The following is a 15,776-nucleotide window of genomic DNA, read 5'->3' on the forward strand; positions in this document are numbered from 1 at the left end:
AGAAGGCACGTCTTATTTCAGGCGTAGGGAAATGTGAGGAATGTGCCCCTCACAATTCCATCAGCGTGAGAATTGATGACACATGGTGTTCTCGGCAGTAAAGGTCATCTGCAGCCCCGTCACCAATGACAGTGTCTTCTGTGTGGCCAGGCCCCACATTGACACAGGGGAGCAAGTGAGAGCTTTCCTCGTAGGTGCAGCCATGTGGGTTAATTCCATCCCAGGAGAGGGTACAGTGAGAAATCCTGCTGTGATGTAGGCTTGCTTAGTACCTGAATTGTGTCCCTCAGAGAGACATTGTTCCTTCAGCAAAAGATAAGTGATTCATTGGAAATAAACACAACTTAACTTTTGAATATAAATCCCCTTGCATCTTTCTTACAACAAAGACTGGGAACATGGAGGAGGCTGGTAGGCTTTCCCAAGTGCTGTGGCTCATGGCTGCATAGTGTTCATTGAATGTTTCTGTAGAGCAGTTCAAAGTTCATTCCCCAGGTTGTTTAGAATTCATACATTACTTTTTATTGTTTGTCAAAACACCTAAGATCTGAGTTCGTATGTCCTGTGCATATATGCAACTGAATAGACTAGGTAGGTTTCTTCTATAGAGAAAACTTGTCTTATATGTATGCTTCCCTGGTGGCTAGTATCTGCCAGCTAATGCAGGAGATGTGGGTTGGATCCCTGGGTCGGGAGGATCCCTTGGAGAAGGAAATGGCAACCCACTCTAGTATTCTTGCCTGGGAAGTCTCATGGACAAAGGAGCCTGGCACAGTCCACGGGGTTGCAAATAGTCAGACATGACTGGGCGACTAAGCACAAGCATGTAGTAACTAGGTATGAAAATTTGCTGTTAAAACAAGTTCTTCCCAGTCTTCCTTCAATTAAAGTTGATTTTTTTTAAAGATAACTGAATAAATACTATTCTTTTTTTTTAATACTATTCTTCTTTAAATTATTTTTTTCACTGCAGTATAGTTGATTGAGTTGAAGTTTTAACTAGGAAAGAATATTCTGAGCATGCTGGCGCACTCTTAGACTATTTCTTGGGCCATTCAGGCAGTCTGTTCTCTCCATGCTCTTTGCTTCCTCAGGAAATATCTTCCCAGAAACTGGGAGACCCAAAGCCCATTGACCACGTAATATGTGCAGAAATGCTGCCTCCATATCCGCTGATGTTGGAGTATACGCTGTGTACTCAGCGAGCCATCTTTTACTTGAACTAAGCCCTGCCTACGTGGAGGTAACTGGCTGTCTAAGGAAATTAGAATAAGAAGCACAGTAGAGAGCAGTACTAGATGGCACGTCATCAGAGCACATCTGTATTTCAGAAAATGTCCCAAGGCCACAATCAGTAAGGATAGAAGTGGATAAAAGAGAGGGGTGTAACTGACATTCTGGAGCTCCTACCATGCTCTCAGCTTCAATTATTACCTATTTAGCCCTGCTCATAATGGGCAGGTTGTCTCCCTTTTGCATCAGCAGCCGTGGAGGCACAGAGATATTGAGTGATTTTCCCAGAATTGCACTGCTTTTTGGAGTTGGGATTTGATTCCAGGTGAGTCCAACTCCAGAACCTGTGCCCCATCACCTTCCTCAGTGCCTCTTGGCCTCTGGGAAGCTGTGGGCTCTGACCCAGGCCTTGGGGGACACTCCAGTAAATTGGTGGACATCCACCGCCACCAGGAGCATCGTATGTGAAGGTCTGGAGGTCAGAGTTGCTGTTTGGTCTTCATTGGGTGGGGCTCCCCTGGTGCCTCAGATGGTAAAGAATCTGCCTGCAATGCAGAAGACCTGGGTTTGATACCTGGGTGGGGAAGATCCCCTGGAGAAGGGAATGGCAACCCTCTCCAGTGTTCTTGCCTGGAGAATTCCAGGACAGAGGAGCCTGGCGGGCTACAGTCCACGGGGTTGAAAAGAGTAGGAAACAAGAAGTCAGGAAACCAGCTTCGTTAGAGCAGGAGCCTGAGTGAGGGCACATGGGGAAAAGAAGGCGAGTAGGTACGACGGATTAGAAATGAATACTTGCAAACTGTAGACTGCTTCCAAATCAAAGAATTGGTGCTCTTATAGAAAATATAATCAAGGACAGCCTGCACAGTCACTTGGTAAAGAGCAGGCCTGGTCTCTGTTAGTTCTGAGTGCAGACCTCTGGGTGGGAGTTACAGAAAAGCAGGTATTGGCTTAGCAGAATTTTTTTTTTTTTTTGGCCACCTTGCACAGCATGCTGGATCTTAGTTCCCTCACCAGGGACTGAACCCATGCCCCCTGCATTGGAAGTGTGAAGTCTTAACCACTGGACTGCCAGGGAAATCACCAGCAGATTTTTCTGATAGAGCTCTCGGATCCAACAGTGACTTGAGCTGGCTTACCAAACAATATGCTCCCTGTTGCTGTCCACAGATAGGCTGAATGACTACCTGTCAGGGCTGATACTGGAGTGAACTTTTCATGGGTTGTAAGGGACCTTCAATATTTAAACCTTAATGAACTGAAAACCCATGCCAGCAACGCACCTGAACTTGCAACAGATGGAATGAGAACGGCCCTGAAGGGAGGGAATAAGTGAAGGGCTCTCCCAGCCCGCCCTGGTGCCTCCCTCTCCTCCTGGAGGCTCTTGAAGGGACTGCTCAGAGCACAGTCTGCAAAACTGGTTGGCTGACTAACCTCCATGGATGCTTTTGTGGCATAAGGCACAGTTGAACTCCTTGGGAAGGACTTGGAGCATGGTGGACTTGATATTTAAGGGAAGTCTTGCTCACGGTGATGGGAAGCAGTCAGGGAGGAGAGACTGCAGTAGACAGTTTAGATGAAAATAGCGGTTGGAATGGAGAGGAGACATTTCTCTGGAAGAGGATGCTGAGGATGAAGACAGGTGTGGATCCAAGAGGCATCCCTGAGTTTTCAACCCTCATGGAGAGATGTTAGGACAGAAAGAGGAGGCAGGTTGGCTTAGGACTCAGCAGGCAAGGTTATGGTACAGCCAGGTGTGGCAAGAATGAGCATCGCAGAGGACCAGGAGATGCTGTGGGCAAAGGCCATTCGTGACCTGAAGGATCTCTATATACATGTTCTATAGAGAAACGTTCACCTATTTTCTTAATTTGGGCTGTTGCCTTTAAAAAAAAATACACAGTTTAGTTTTAGATCTTCTTATTCTAATAATTTCAAAAATTTCAGCTGATTGTAGTGAAGATCCCTGTTTTTCTGCTCCCTGGACGGAAACCTTTCAGAGAGGTGCTAGCTGCTTTTCACTGAACAATCTGCTGTCTTGTCCTTCCAGAACCAATGAGAAGGTTTGCATGGAGGACTTGGAAATTGGTCGGCTGGTTATTTTGGACGTGGGGATGGGAGGAGTCAAAGCAGTGTTCAGAGTAGTCTCAGTCTCTATTGGTGGTGGTGGTGGTTTAGTCGCCCAGTCGTGTCTGACTCTTTGTGATCCCGGCGATTGTAGCCCGCCAGGCTCTTCTGTCCTTAGGATTTCCCAGGTAAGAATACTGGAGTGAGTTGCCATTTCCTATTCTGTTCTATTACAGAAGTTGTGCAGGATTCAAGGCAGGAATCTGGGGAGTGGAACAGTGTTGACAGTAGTTCTGTCTCAGTCTCCATTGGAATTAGTACAGGATCCAAGGGTTTATTAAGACAGAAACTGCTGGAATTGGACCATGTTCCCTGACCAACGACTGAGTTCAGTTCCTGTATCTCCTCAGATGAAAAGCAGTGTGATCTTAGAAAACTAATTTTGTCTCTGAGTCATAGTTTTCTCAAGTGTAATGTGATAAAAGTCTCACTTGCCGCTAATTAAACTGTAGATCATGTGAAATGCTTTGACGTCTCCACATTGAAAAATCAGAATAATTTAGGTTTTTAAATATATGCAAGTCTGACTGCCTCATTGCTTTTATGAGAAAGCTAGAGTGGAAAATGACAACAAAAGAGACCCATGAAAATGAGCAGTTCTTTCCATAATTCCTTAAAATGTTCTTAGTTCCTTTTGGGAAATCAAAGAGATGGAAGAGGAATAAAATGGCAGATTGAGCCTGTTGGAGATGGGGAGACAGAAAGGGGGCTATTGAGAAAGCCAGAGAGGAGGGTGCCATCAGCAAGGTGGAGAATCATGTAGATTTTGTTGTCAAGAAGGGAGATTTCCAGGTCTTCCTGTTGGATGTCAGGGTGTGGGGCTGAGGGAAATAGACTTGCAGAAAGGTCCCTGGATTTGGGAGAGTGGAGTTTTATCAGTGACCTTGGCTAATAGTGAGTGTTTATTTAATTATAGATGACAGGTGCATATTTATCTTATTTAATCTTCCCATCATCCCTGTGGGAATGGTGTGGGTTCTATTATTGTCCTCAGTTTACAGCTGTCCACAGCATCCTAAGAGACCACTGAAGAGGCTAAAGCCCTGTAACTAGCAAAAGACTTCAACTCCAGGCTCATGTGACTCCAAAGCCAGACTGTCTCACCATCACCCTCTCTGGGAGCTGAGAGTTCACGTCCATGAGTGGAGGAGTGGCAGCCAGACTTCAGGCTTTTCTGATCCACAGTGAGGGGGCTGTGGTGGGAAGGCAGGTGCACAGTCAGGAGTTTAGCTCTCAAGGGAAAGTGACACCTCAAGTCACAAGCAAGCGAGTTTCTCCCCAGAAAGGATAAACTCTTTGGAATTTGTAAAAGAGATGCTACATGGAAAGGGGGTAAACATTCTACCCAATGGGGCTATCCTGGGTTCTTCCTGGGTTTAGCGTTTCATACATCTGGTCAACTCTGCCGTTTGTGATTTTTCAAGAACTGAGCTATACAGTGAGGTGATGTCTTCAAAGTCATGGATATTGTGGTGGGAATTTGCTGGGTGGGACTGTGGCTTCCCTAAGATTAACAGGGCATTCATCATTGAGTCCAAGCAGCACATGCATTGATAAGAACACTCTGCATGCCGTGGATGGAGAAGGCAATGGCACCCCACTCCAGCACTCTTGCCTGGAAAACCCCATGGACGGAGGAGCCTGGTGGCCTGCAGTCCATGGGGTCGCAAAGAGTCAGACATGACTGAGCGACTTCACTTTCCCTTTTCCCTTTCATGCATTGGAGAAGGAAATGGCAACCCACTCCAGTGTTCTTGCCTGGAGAATCCCAGGGACAGGGGAGCCTGGTGGGCTGCCGTCTATGGGGTCGCACAGAGTCGGACACAACTGAAGCGACTTAGCAGCAGCAGCAGCAGCAGCAGCAGCAGCAGCAGCATGCCGTGGAGCAGCCACTCAAAATTTTTCAAAGCATAGTTATATCCATCTCACATGATCTTCCGCTCCCGTCTTCTGTTCTGTCCATCCTTATACCCCCCTCTCCAGTGTGGTTTCCCCAGGAGTTGTGTGTGGCTTTTTTTGTCTAATTCTGTTGCTGTCGTAGATACCAGTGCAAGGTCCTCTGGAAGAGAAGTGCTCTCATCAAACCACTGAAAGACTGTCTGTACCCCAGCACTGGCTCTCCCAGAGCTGTTGGTGCGTTCAGAGGTTGGAGGGCTCTGGTGTACTTGAGTAAAGCAGAAATTGAGAGCCAAGCTTAGGCAGAGGAATTGGTTCTCCTAGATTCATTAGTATCAATATGTAGACTCTTGGAAGGCTGTAACAGGTGGCATGGATATGGGCTGCTCCACTGGACTCCCCGGAGTCAGGGAGTCTTCAGCTGGGAGTCTGGCCCGTGTCACCGGCCACCCCACCCCACCCCGGGGCAGGATGCTCACGTGGCCAGGGTCCAGGGCAAACCCTATATGAGAAGAGTTCATCCACCATGTGCTCTAAGTTCCTGTCCTTGGGCTCATAGTTGAGGCAGAGCTTTTCCTCCAAAAGTATAAAAGGGGCGGCAGGATTCCTCCCTTAGAGAGAAGGCCAGGCCCCATCCTTCAGAGAAGGACAAGTTAAGGTTTCCCTACCACGATGCTTTACCTGGATAGTAATGCAGCTTCCTTACCCAGGGCTCATCAGGTGCAGAGGTAAGCATTTCAGGAAGGCAAGCCAGGTGCAGTGGTGTTATCTCCTCCAAGGAAGAAGGGGGGAAAAAAAAGGGAACACTAGAGTAGACATTCTAGGCAGAAATTTGCTTTTAAGCTCTAGGCTGATTGAAAACATGCATTTGGGAGACGAACCTGACCTTGGCATTAAAAGAGAGCAGACAGGGTAGAATTTAAGCTAAGCAAAGGAAGGGAAAAGGAAGTGTTCTCAATTCTTTTTTCTTTTCTTCTTCCTAGCAAGAACCAATTGAGTCACCTTTGGGGCTTAGTAACGGAGTAAGTGATCTTTCTCCTGAGTATGCGGTCCTGACTTCAACTATAAAAACTGAAGTGGATAGTACGGTGAACATCATAGGTAAACTGTTTTGACATCTCATTTCTTTATACACACAAGTAGCCCCTCTGGGGTCGAGAATTTGTAAAACGTGACTTGAAATAACATAGACCATGGGAGGAGGGCTTGGAACTGTTTCAGAATGCAAGTTCAGGCCCTTGGATGTCAGGGCTGAAAAATAAAAGCCTTTGAGGATCAGATAAAGGAACTGAGGTGGATGGACCTCAAGAAAATAGGTAGATGAAAAGAGATTCCCCACCAGCGGCTAATGACCAGCGGTTCTCAGTCTTTGCATAATTGGTTACGGGGACAAATGTGTTATTCATTTAACTTGGGAACAAGGAGGGGGGGAGACTGTCCCCACGAGTCCTCACAGCATCTCCTGCATGACAGACCTGCCACAGAGGTGGTGCTCATCTCTCAGATGCCGAAACAGAGGTGTGTAGCCAGAGGGCACACTGTGATCCCACCAAGAGTGCTGAGTGCCTTTTGTATAGCACAAGCAGTGCTGTGCACGGGAAATAGATTGGGGAGCAAGGCAGGACCAATTCCTAGTTTCATGGAGCTGCAGATAGCAACAGATTTACCGTCTATGATAAATGTGCCAGAGGGACAGACTGGAGAGATGAGATGATGCTGCTGGGTGAGGAACTGCAGCAGGGGGCTGGCAGCAGACCTGGCCCCATGGACCCCGATGCAGGAACATGCTTGGAGGACCAGAGGGAAGGCCAGAGGGAAGGCCAGTGCGCCTAGGGAGGGCGCATGAGGCTCCTCAGAAAGGAAGTGGGATGGGCTTATGGGGGCCTTTGCAGACCCTGGGAAGGAGGTTGGGGTGTTTTTCCTCAAAGTGCTGGAAGGTGTGTATGTGTATATGTGTTTAAGTTTTAAAAATTGAAATATAGCAGATACTAAGGCTCACAGATGTTTCATATACATGCATCATTTAAGCCTCACCCCTGGAGGCTTTTAGGCAGGAGGGTTACAAGTGTGGATTACATCTCAATAAAGTCCCGCCAGGGTACTGCTGTGAGTGGATGGTGGGGACCCTTTGCAAGAGTGGAGGCCCAGCCTTGAATTTGTATTCTGACTCCAGCCCAGGAATCCAGAACTTCCGTTTCTTTGCCCTCAATACCTTTGGTTTCATTACATTTTGCTCCATTTTGTAAACAGTTAGGGCTTCTGATGCTGATAAGAATGGGAAAGATCAAGCAGAGCTCCAAGAGTCAGCCACATCTGAGGACCTTCATTTGTGGGTTCTCAGTGGCTTCCCCAATGGCTCAGCAGATAGAGAATCTGCTTATAATGCAGGAGACACAGGAGACGCGGGTTCAATTCCTGGGTTGGGAAGATTCTCCTGGAGAAGGAAATGGCAACCCACTCCAATATTCTTGCCTGGGAAATCCCATGGACAGAGGAGCCTGGTGGACTACAGTCCATGGGGTTGCAGAGAGTCGGACATGACTGAGCAACTAAGCACACAGTGTGGAGTTTGGACTGGAAGTTGCAGCCGCTGCACATGGGGTTTTGGAGTTTGGAGGTCGAATCACACGTGCAGGGTCTCCCTTGCACTTTGGCGTCTCCAGCAGTGTGCAGGGTGAAGGAAGAATGACACATATGCTGTATCTCGTGACTGGACGGCCTTGCCCTCCTCGTTGGGATGCGGCACTTTTGCACAGAGACAGATGGCCCCACAGTCATTTTGAGCTGAGCGAGCTGTGCAGCAAGCAGCCTTCTCACTTCCCCTCTGGGGCGAGGCTGCTTGTCTGACCGGAAGTCCGGCTCCCCACCTCCTGGGCCCTCTCCCCCAGGGCCGGGAGCTGCTTCTCCAGCACCTGGGTTTTGATCGGCCCTGTGTCAGCAGACTGTCCTTGGAAAGCTTAGGTCCTCTGAGCTCTTTTTAAAAAGCAAGATATTTGCCAACCCTCCAGGCATGCTTTCTTAAGATTCAGCTTATTTTGAGGGAGCTGTTTGACTTTTGATCTCCCCTTCCTTAAGGAGGGAAATTCAGCCTCAGATAAAATGCCAAACAGAAGCCAGAATTGGTCAGTTTTCTTGACCCCCCACCCTTTTTTTTTTTTTTTTAATATTCTGGTTGAGTCTTCAGTACATAAATTCTCTGTCAGGTTGGTTGTTCTTTGCCCTTTGGTGTAGTGGGTGCTGCTTAGCGTTGGTACTGATTTAATGAGTCGTTCCTTCTGGGGCAAAGATGAAGGCTAGGTTTGGTTAGAGAATCACCAACTGGATTAAATGATTATCTTCCAAAGAATAAAATCGTAATGGATGGCAGTAAAATGAGTTTGAATATCTCTTTCTAACTAGTCAGTGACCCTTGCAAAGGTGTATAATGATAGATGCAGTGGATCCGTGCAAGTATTTGAAAGAAGTGGGTAATTTGTGATTATTGCTAACAGAACCACTAGTTCAGATTTTAAACCCTTTTCAGAGCCTTGTCTCCACTCTCCCAAGTGATGGTTAATTAGCCATTCCAGCCTCTGTGATGTGTGGACCGAGATGAGAAACATAGGGGTTTCTGATTCCGAGGTTCCTGTAGTATTGGAGAGATTATTTTCTGGGCTCTCTTTACTTTCTAAAAAAAATGCTTTATTTAAAAATGACACCGTTTCTTGCTTTCTATTTATTGGTCTCTAAACCCAGAGTTCCTTCCAGTTTTGTATCCAGGCACCAAGATGAAAACTTCAAGATGTTTTCATTCCCCTCTTACAAGCCCACGTTTACGAGATTAAAAATGGGAGCTGAAATGAGTCCTTAATATGAGAGCATTTTCCTCGTTGTTGGTCGGCTCTGTCCCTGGGGAAATAGATTGAAAATCAATATCTTAATCCCGTGGAGGCCAGCCAGCCAGTATATTTTTATTCTGGAAATGGGCGGGCTGTGTGGTAAGCAATCCAGTAAGGGCATAAACAATGAAATGTACTGTTACCTTGACACATGAGCTCTTGCTGGATCACTTCTGTGTTTCACTTTTATTCTTAGGGCAGCAGGAAAACACACACACATACACATGTGCACACACACTCACAGTCAGCGGGCAGCATCCTGGGCTCGCCTTCTTGTCCATAACAGCGGAATGTACTTTCAGATTTAGCTAGCTGTGCACTCCAAGCGGGAGTGCGGTGTCTCAGTACTTAAACCAGGTCTTTTCCCATTTCCTCTCTCCTGAGCATTTAAATTCACAGGTCAGCACCCCCCAACACCCTTACCTGCTACCCCTTTAAGAGGAGGGAGAAAAAAAAAACACTCTTTATTTTTATTTTTACTTTTGTTTCACATTGAATTATTTCGTGTGTGTGGCAACTTCTGTTTTTAGGAAGTGAAAGAAGCCAGCAACATGTTGGATTGTTCTGATAATACCCTGCTGGCCTACTGCCCGGGTCAGCAGGGCCTCTGCTGAGCTGTATTGAAATCACCTCCAGGCCAGTGTGTAAAGTCTGCAGGTGCGGAAATTCTGTCTCCCTGGCTTAGGTGGGGCTTCATCACCCCCATTGTATTCCTTGATAAAGGTAATGCCACCCTGCAAGAAAGCAAAGACTGCTGTGAAATAAGGAAGGCTGTTCATGACCCTGATGTAAATCAAGAAGGCCTTGGGCAACTAGACATAGACAATTAGGAAATAATGTGATTTGGGTTTTGCCTTGATTTTGGTGGCCCAAACCGCACTGTCTTAGGACGTACCTTTTTTTTTTTTTTTTTTTTTAATAATTGCTTCCAAATTTGACTGACTTCATCTAAAGTAAACCTTGAATAGCTTTTTTTTTCTCCAGCCAAGCTTAGAAACTTTGAATATCTACAGGAGCAGAAGACAACAAAAAAAGGCACAGAAGAGATTCGGAACTAAGAGACCAAACTTAGGGCCCCCCAAGCCTCACAGTTATAACTTAAGATCGGCAGCCTCTGGCACCAGAATTCATAATTGTTTGAGGATAGGCCTGCCAGTGCAGGAGACGTGAGAGACACGGGTTCGATCCCTGGGTCGAGAAGATCCCCTGGAGGAGGGCACGGCAACCCACTCCAGTCCTCTTGCCTGGAGAACCCCATGGACAGAGGAGCCTGGCGGGCTGTGGTCCATAGGGTTGCAAAGAGTCAGAGACGACTGAGCGACTTAGGACACACACAGAGATGATGCTCAGGCTCTAAGGTTGTCTTCAGTTTTTCAGCTCTGTGCCTCTTTCAGTTTCCCATTTTCCCTGATGCTTCAGTTATGAGAAGTTCCATCTACAAGATAAAAAGTAGCTTGGGGGTGGCTCTTTCGATGGAAGGCACCCCTGTTGAGAAGGAGTGAATAAAGGCTGTCCACGCTGGTTCTCAGTGGGCTGGGCCCTGTCCTGGAGGCTCTTGGGGACAGGGTCAGAGACCAGATATCCAGTTTTATCAGGACTCCGAGAAAACTCTTAGCCATGGGGTGGTCCATGTATGAGATGTGAACCGAGATCGCATAACTGATAATACATCTTGTTTTTCTTCGGTGACCTGGACCTTGGAGAGCCCAGGGTGACAGAGGTGAGCCAGCACAGGCCGTGGTCTCAGTCCCGCGTGCCCGGGCGGCCCTGGGCAGTGGAGGTGGAGGTTTTATTTATTTATTTTTTCAACCTTTAAGGAGTTTTTATTTACCCAAGGAAGTTGTCAACTTTTCATGAGGCTATATATGTTTTTCTCCTTCTCCCTCTCTCTTGCCACCTCCACCTCATTTATAATTAACTGTCTAATCCTGTCTTCCCTGGTCGTATTTCTCAAATCCGCCCCCTTCTATTTCTGATGCGACTCCCAGTCACCTTCGCACTGGCCCGAGCTCTGTGTCCATGCTGCCCCTTCTCCACGGAGTCGTTCGTTACAAAATGCCAGTCTCCCCGTGTCTCCATCGTCCTGCCCCAGGACCAAGACCCTCACGTCCACAGGCTCCTGGTGACCTAGCCCCTGCCCACCTCTTTTATACCTGTGTGTGAACCTGAATGACTCTGAACGGTTTGGTTTCTGTGTGTGCATCCAGGGAGAAAAAGGTTTGGGTCGTGGGTTCTGTTTCCGTGGGTGGATGCTAAGGCTCTGTCCGCATAGCAGGGTGAGGAGGGGCCCTTTGGCGGCTTCATCAGGAAGGGTACGCCGCCGATCCATGAGGTCTTACCCCGGTTTCTGCTCCCAGAGAGTTGACCCTTGAGACAAGTTGATTAACTCAGCTGAGTTTTTGCTGGAACACACTGTTTGCTCCCCTTTGTAACAGAGCAGCACATGATGCCGTTTTCTGGTGGGAGTGAAGAGCGTATACATACCTGTCACACTCTGGCTCTGCCCTGGGCCCCTGTAGACCTGTCACTGTCGGGGCAGTGTGGCCCATGTGGGGATAGAGCTCCCTTCTCTGAAAGTACTAACCTTGTAGACACTGTCTCTACCACCCTTCAATGCCTAAACCACATCGTGGCCAGATTCTTTTATCTAAAAGAAAAACAAAAGAGCACCAGATCAAAAATTAAAAGGATGGGGCTCTAGACCTAGTTCTGCAGGTTTCTGTTTATCACATGATCCTAGGCAAACTCCCTAACTTCTCTGAGACTCAAATTTCCTCGCGTCTAAAGCAGAAATGATAAAACTGATGCCCCCCACCTCATAGGGTTGTTGCGAGGATCCAGTGGGTATCACCAGAAATCACTGTGTGGTTGAAAAGTGAAAGTGACAGTCGCTCAGTCGTGTCTGATTCTTTGTGACCCCATGGACTATACAGTCCATGGAATTCTCCAGACCAGAATACTGGAGTGGGTAGCCTTTCCCTCCTCCAGGGGATCTTCCCAACGCAGAGCTCGAACCCAGGTCTCCCACATTGCAGGCGGATTCTTTACGAGCTGAGCCACCAGGGAAGCCCAAAGTGTAGTTAGAAGATGGTAAAAAGATATTATGATTGTGACATTATCAAAATCATATTAAAATAGATTTGATTAAGAGAAGTTTCTCTATCTGTGTTATGTCATCAGGGCTAGTATTCACAATTTAAGTTCTCAAACTTCAGATGAGGTCAGAGAGAAATTTCTCTCCTTGGTAGCTTGCAGATGGCCTGCTTTTCTATGCCTTCAGCTGGACCCTGCAGCCGCCTGAGTTACCTTGACGATTTACCCGACCTTCCTGGTTTTCAGCTTTTTTTCAGCTGCCAAGTGGTAGGACCAACCCACCTTCAAAGAACTTTCCCATTCCTAGTAGTCTACTTTTAAGATCTTTCTCTGAGGCACGGGGGCAACTACTTTCTCGGGTGGAGCCCTGCATTAAGTCAACAGTTGTTAATAAAGTGAGAATGACCTTTTAAGGAATCAAACTGGCTCATCAGTAACGAGCCATGAATAATATTGTTGTAAGTCTCAGCAGCAAGGTCCCGATAAAATTACATTCCTGCGGGTGTCTCTTTTCCTGATGTGCTGACCTTCATAAGCTAGAGGAGCTTAGTGGATTCCTTGCTCCTCTAGCCATTCGAGAATTTCCTTGGCACCCAATATAGAACTGTTGAAAAGCAATTTCACTATTGGTTATGAGCCCAGAGTTTTATTAAGGTGAGATTTGAAAGTGTTTCTCCTAAGAGGGGCTCAGAAAGCCCTGGGTAGCTCAGTTTGAACTTCCTTAACTCTTTCTTTCAGGAGACAGTACTGCTGAGCACTGGAGTGGGAAAGCTGAATTTCCACCCTGAGACTGCCACTTAACCAGCTGTCTGACCATTGAACACTCTGTTAGCTATTTGACTCTCCATGATGTTTTTCTGCCTGTGTAAGATAGGGTGATAATTGTATCTTCCCCATGGAGTTGTGAGGTCTCACAGGTGATCATTCATGGACAAACTTCAGGGCCCAGAAGATGTTAGGTTTTGTTCTTACTGGTTATCAGGATCGTGCAGCACCTAGAGGGCTCCCACCCCTGTCCCTACATGCTATAGCACAAGGGTCCCCGACCTCTGGGGTCTTAATGCCTGATGATCTGAGGTGGAGCTGATGCAGTAATAATAGAGATAAAGTACACAATAAATGTAATGCACTTGAATCATCCCCATACCAACCCCCCCACCCAGGTTCTTGGAAAAATCATCTTCCATGAAACTGGTCCCTGGTGCCCAAAGGGTTGGGTACCGCTGCTTGAACAGATTGCTAACTTCGCCCTTCTTGTGACTTTTCATTCCTCCGGTATCAGTGGCACTGTCTGTGTGGTCCCCTGGGGGCAAAGTTTTGGCGATTCAGGGAAATCAGTTGTTATCTGTCTCTATAGATGAGTAAAGAGAGAGAGATTGATCAAGGCTGGTGTGTAAAGCCCATCCAGAGAGCATCTCAGATGTCTGGGGCCTCCCTGCTTCTCTCTTGGACTTGCGACTTACGAGTTGGGAAGTTTCTAAAGTGTCCTTGGTCACATTCGGATGGAGAGCAGCAGTCCTCCCTGTCCCAAGCACAAAGCCACACACTCTCAGGGCGATGCTTGGCCTTAAACAACATGGACTTATATCAACTGGATACCAGATATAGCCCAGAAAGCAAAAACTTACTTTTCTATCCTTGTCACTGGTATACAGGATACACCTAAAAATTGAATTAGAAGTGCTTATCTACTTTTGGTCTGAAAGCATGTTATATTAAGTGAAACACAGTAAAAGCAGCCCCCTTTGAAGGTGTGCAGCTCCATGAATTTTGATGGATGTCCTCAGTGGTGTGACCACCACTATATTTAAGACATAGGTCACTTTCCTCACCCCCGAATGTTTTCTGTCCCTCCTGCAAGCCCCTGGCAGCTTTGGCTGCTCTGTCTTTATCACTTCACCTAGATTTTTAAAATCCCACTTGCCAGGCATCCTGAAATTCTCTAGAAGACATCCATTGTTCATCCGGTACTCACAAATGGTCCTGAACTCCCACAGGCCTCTGGCTCCAGCCTGGGAGTCTTGCTCTGTTTATTCATCTCTTTACTCAGCAGAGTCATTTACTCTGTGGTCCAAGCTGCAAACGTGTGCTGTGACTCGAGACACAGAGTCCTCATGAAGGTTCTCGGCTCTCTTGGGAGCCACGGCGTGGTTGGAAGACGACATGCACGAACGCAGAGTTTAATAAAGAGACAGAGAATTAATGGGCCACGCGAGGCCAAAAGTCAAGACACGTCCCGAGATCGTGTCACGTTGTAGTTTTGGCTGAGCCTCGGGGACAGCAAGCGAGGGGCCCACAGGAAGGAGAGGGCAGCCCTGTTCTGGGTTGGGGGGGTGCAGGAAAAGGCCCCCCGAAAGCAGAGGCGTCTGACTCCTGCCTGCCATTCACCCTTCCCTTCTCCCCTCCTGCTCGCTGAAGCCTTTGATTTCCTGGAACTGGAAAAAATATTCCACTTCCTGAACTTTCATCACGGGCCCTCTGCTCTGTTCCTTTTCACGACTGTCCTCGGCTTATTCTCTGGATCATTGTGTGCTGGCCTCCAGCCCCGCTGGACTTCTCACAAACCAGATCCTGGACTAGACTGCGCTTCCTCGTCTCCTCCTAGGACCTGACAGCCAGGCCTTGTATAAAGAAGATGCTCCAGAAATCTCTCGTCAGTTGAATGACTGAGTTGGGCCTTCTGGGGGAAAACCTTGAGGGAGAGGATTCCTGGTCAGAACAAAGGGATGCAGTTAGGAAGATGCTTGAACAGCTACCATTGTTTATGCTCCCAGGAATGACAGTGCAAGGGAGAAAGGAATTTTGGAGGATTGGAAGTTAAAGTGGCCTCGATTTAAATCAAATTTATAAAAGATCTTAGCATGTCAGATCTCAAACACACACACACATGCACACACAGACGCACCCTGTTTGGTTTTTATATCCACCCCTCCAATTTGAGAAAGACCCCATCTCGTTTTCCTGCCGCCTTATTTTCCTTGGGAGAAGAGGCAGGAGAAACTTGAGAGAGATCAGTGTCAGCCCTCAGTCTGTGTCTGGTGAGCAGCGTAATGGATGCTCTCAGGCCCAAGTAGGATCATCCAAAGGATAAAATAAGAATTTGGGAGTCTGCCTGCCATATTTAGCCTGCTCTCCCCTTCTTTAATTTTATGCGCCCCCCCCACCCCACCTCAGGAAAACCTTGGTGGCATCCAGTTTCCATTCCATTCTGTCTGCCTGACTTTGTGGAGTCTGTTATCACATCCCCAAATCTCCTTCCCCAGCTTCTTCGGCGCCTTTCTTTTCTTTGCTAGAAAATCCATGGATTCTCACTCCCTTCTGAAACCTCCCCTGTATAGAAATCGGGTTATGTTCTCCCTACCTTGTGCTGATCATTTCATCACCCCTCATTGCCCAAGCAGTTCAAACAGAAACCCATGTATAAACAGAAATACTTAAGTAATCAAAATACTTGGAGCAGTGAAAACAAGAACTGGCCCATGATGCTAATAACTTCTCCAGGAGACTGGAATGTGGCTGCCTTCCCTCCTAACCTGAACCTTTTCCAGG

General features: G+C 47.2%; 1 protein-coding gene across 4 annotated transcripts in view; it reads left to right on the forward strand.

Moving 5' to 3' along the window:
* IRF2 (interferon regulatory factor 2) overlaps positions 1–15,776 on the forward strand; it is an 86,721-nt gene that overhangs the window by 57,411 nt on the left and 13,534 nt on the right. For all 4 annotated transcript variants that reach the window (XM_081521878.1, XM_081521880.1, XM_081521879.1 and 1 more), the window contains one exon: positions 6,240–6,357. In XM_081521878.1, the coding sequence (XP_081378004.1) occupies positions 6,240–6,357 (118 nt within the window). The remainder of the gene's footprint in view (positions 1–6,239; positions 6,358–15,776) is intronic.

The sequence above is a fragment of the Giraffa tippelskirchi genome, chromosome 8 (assembly GCF_054371585.1).
Source record: "Giraffa tippelskirchi isolate mGirTip1 chromosome 8, T2T-mGirTip1v1.2.pri, whole genome shotgun sequence".
NCBI lineage: Eukaryota > Metazoa > Chordata > Mammalia > Artiodactyla > Giraffidae > Giraffa > Giraffa tippelskirchi.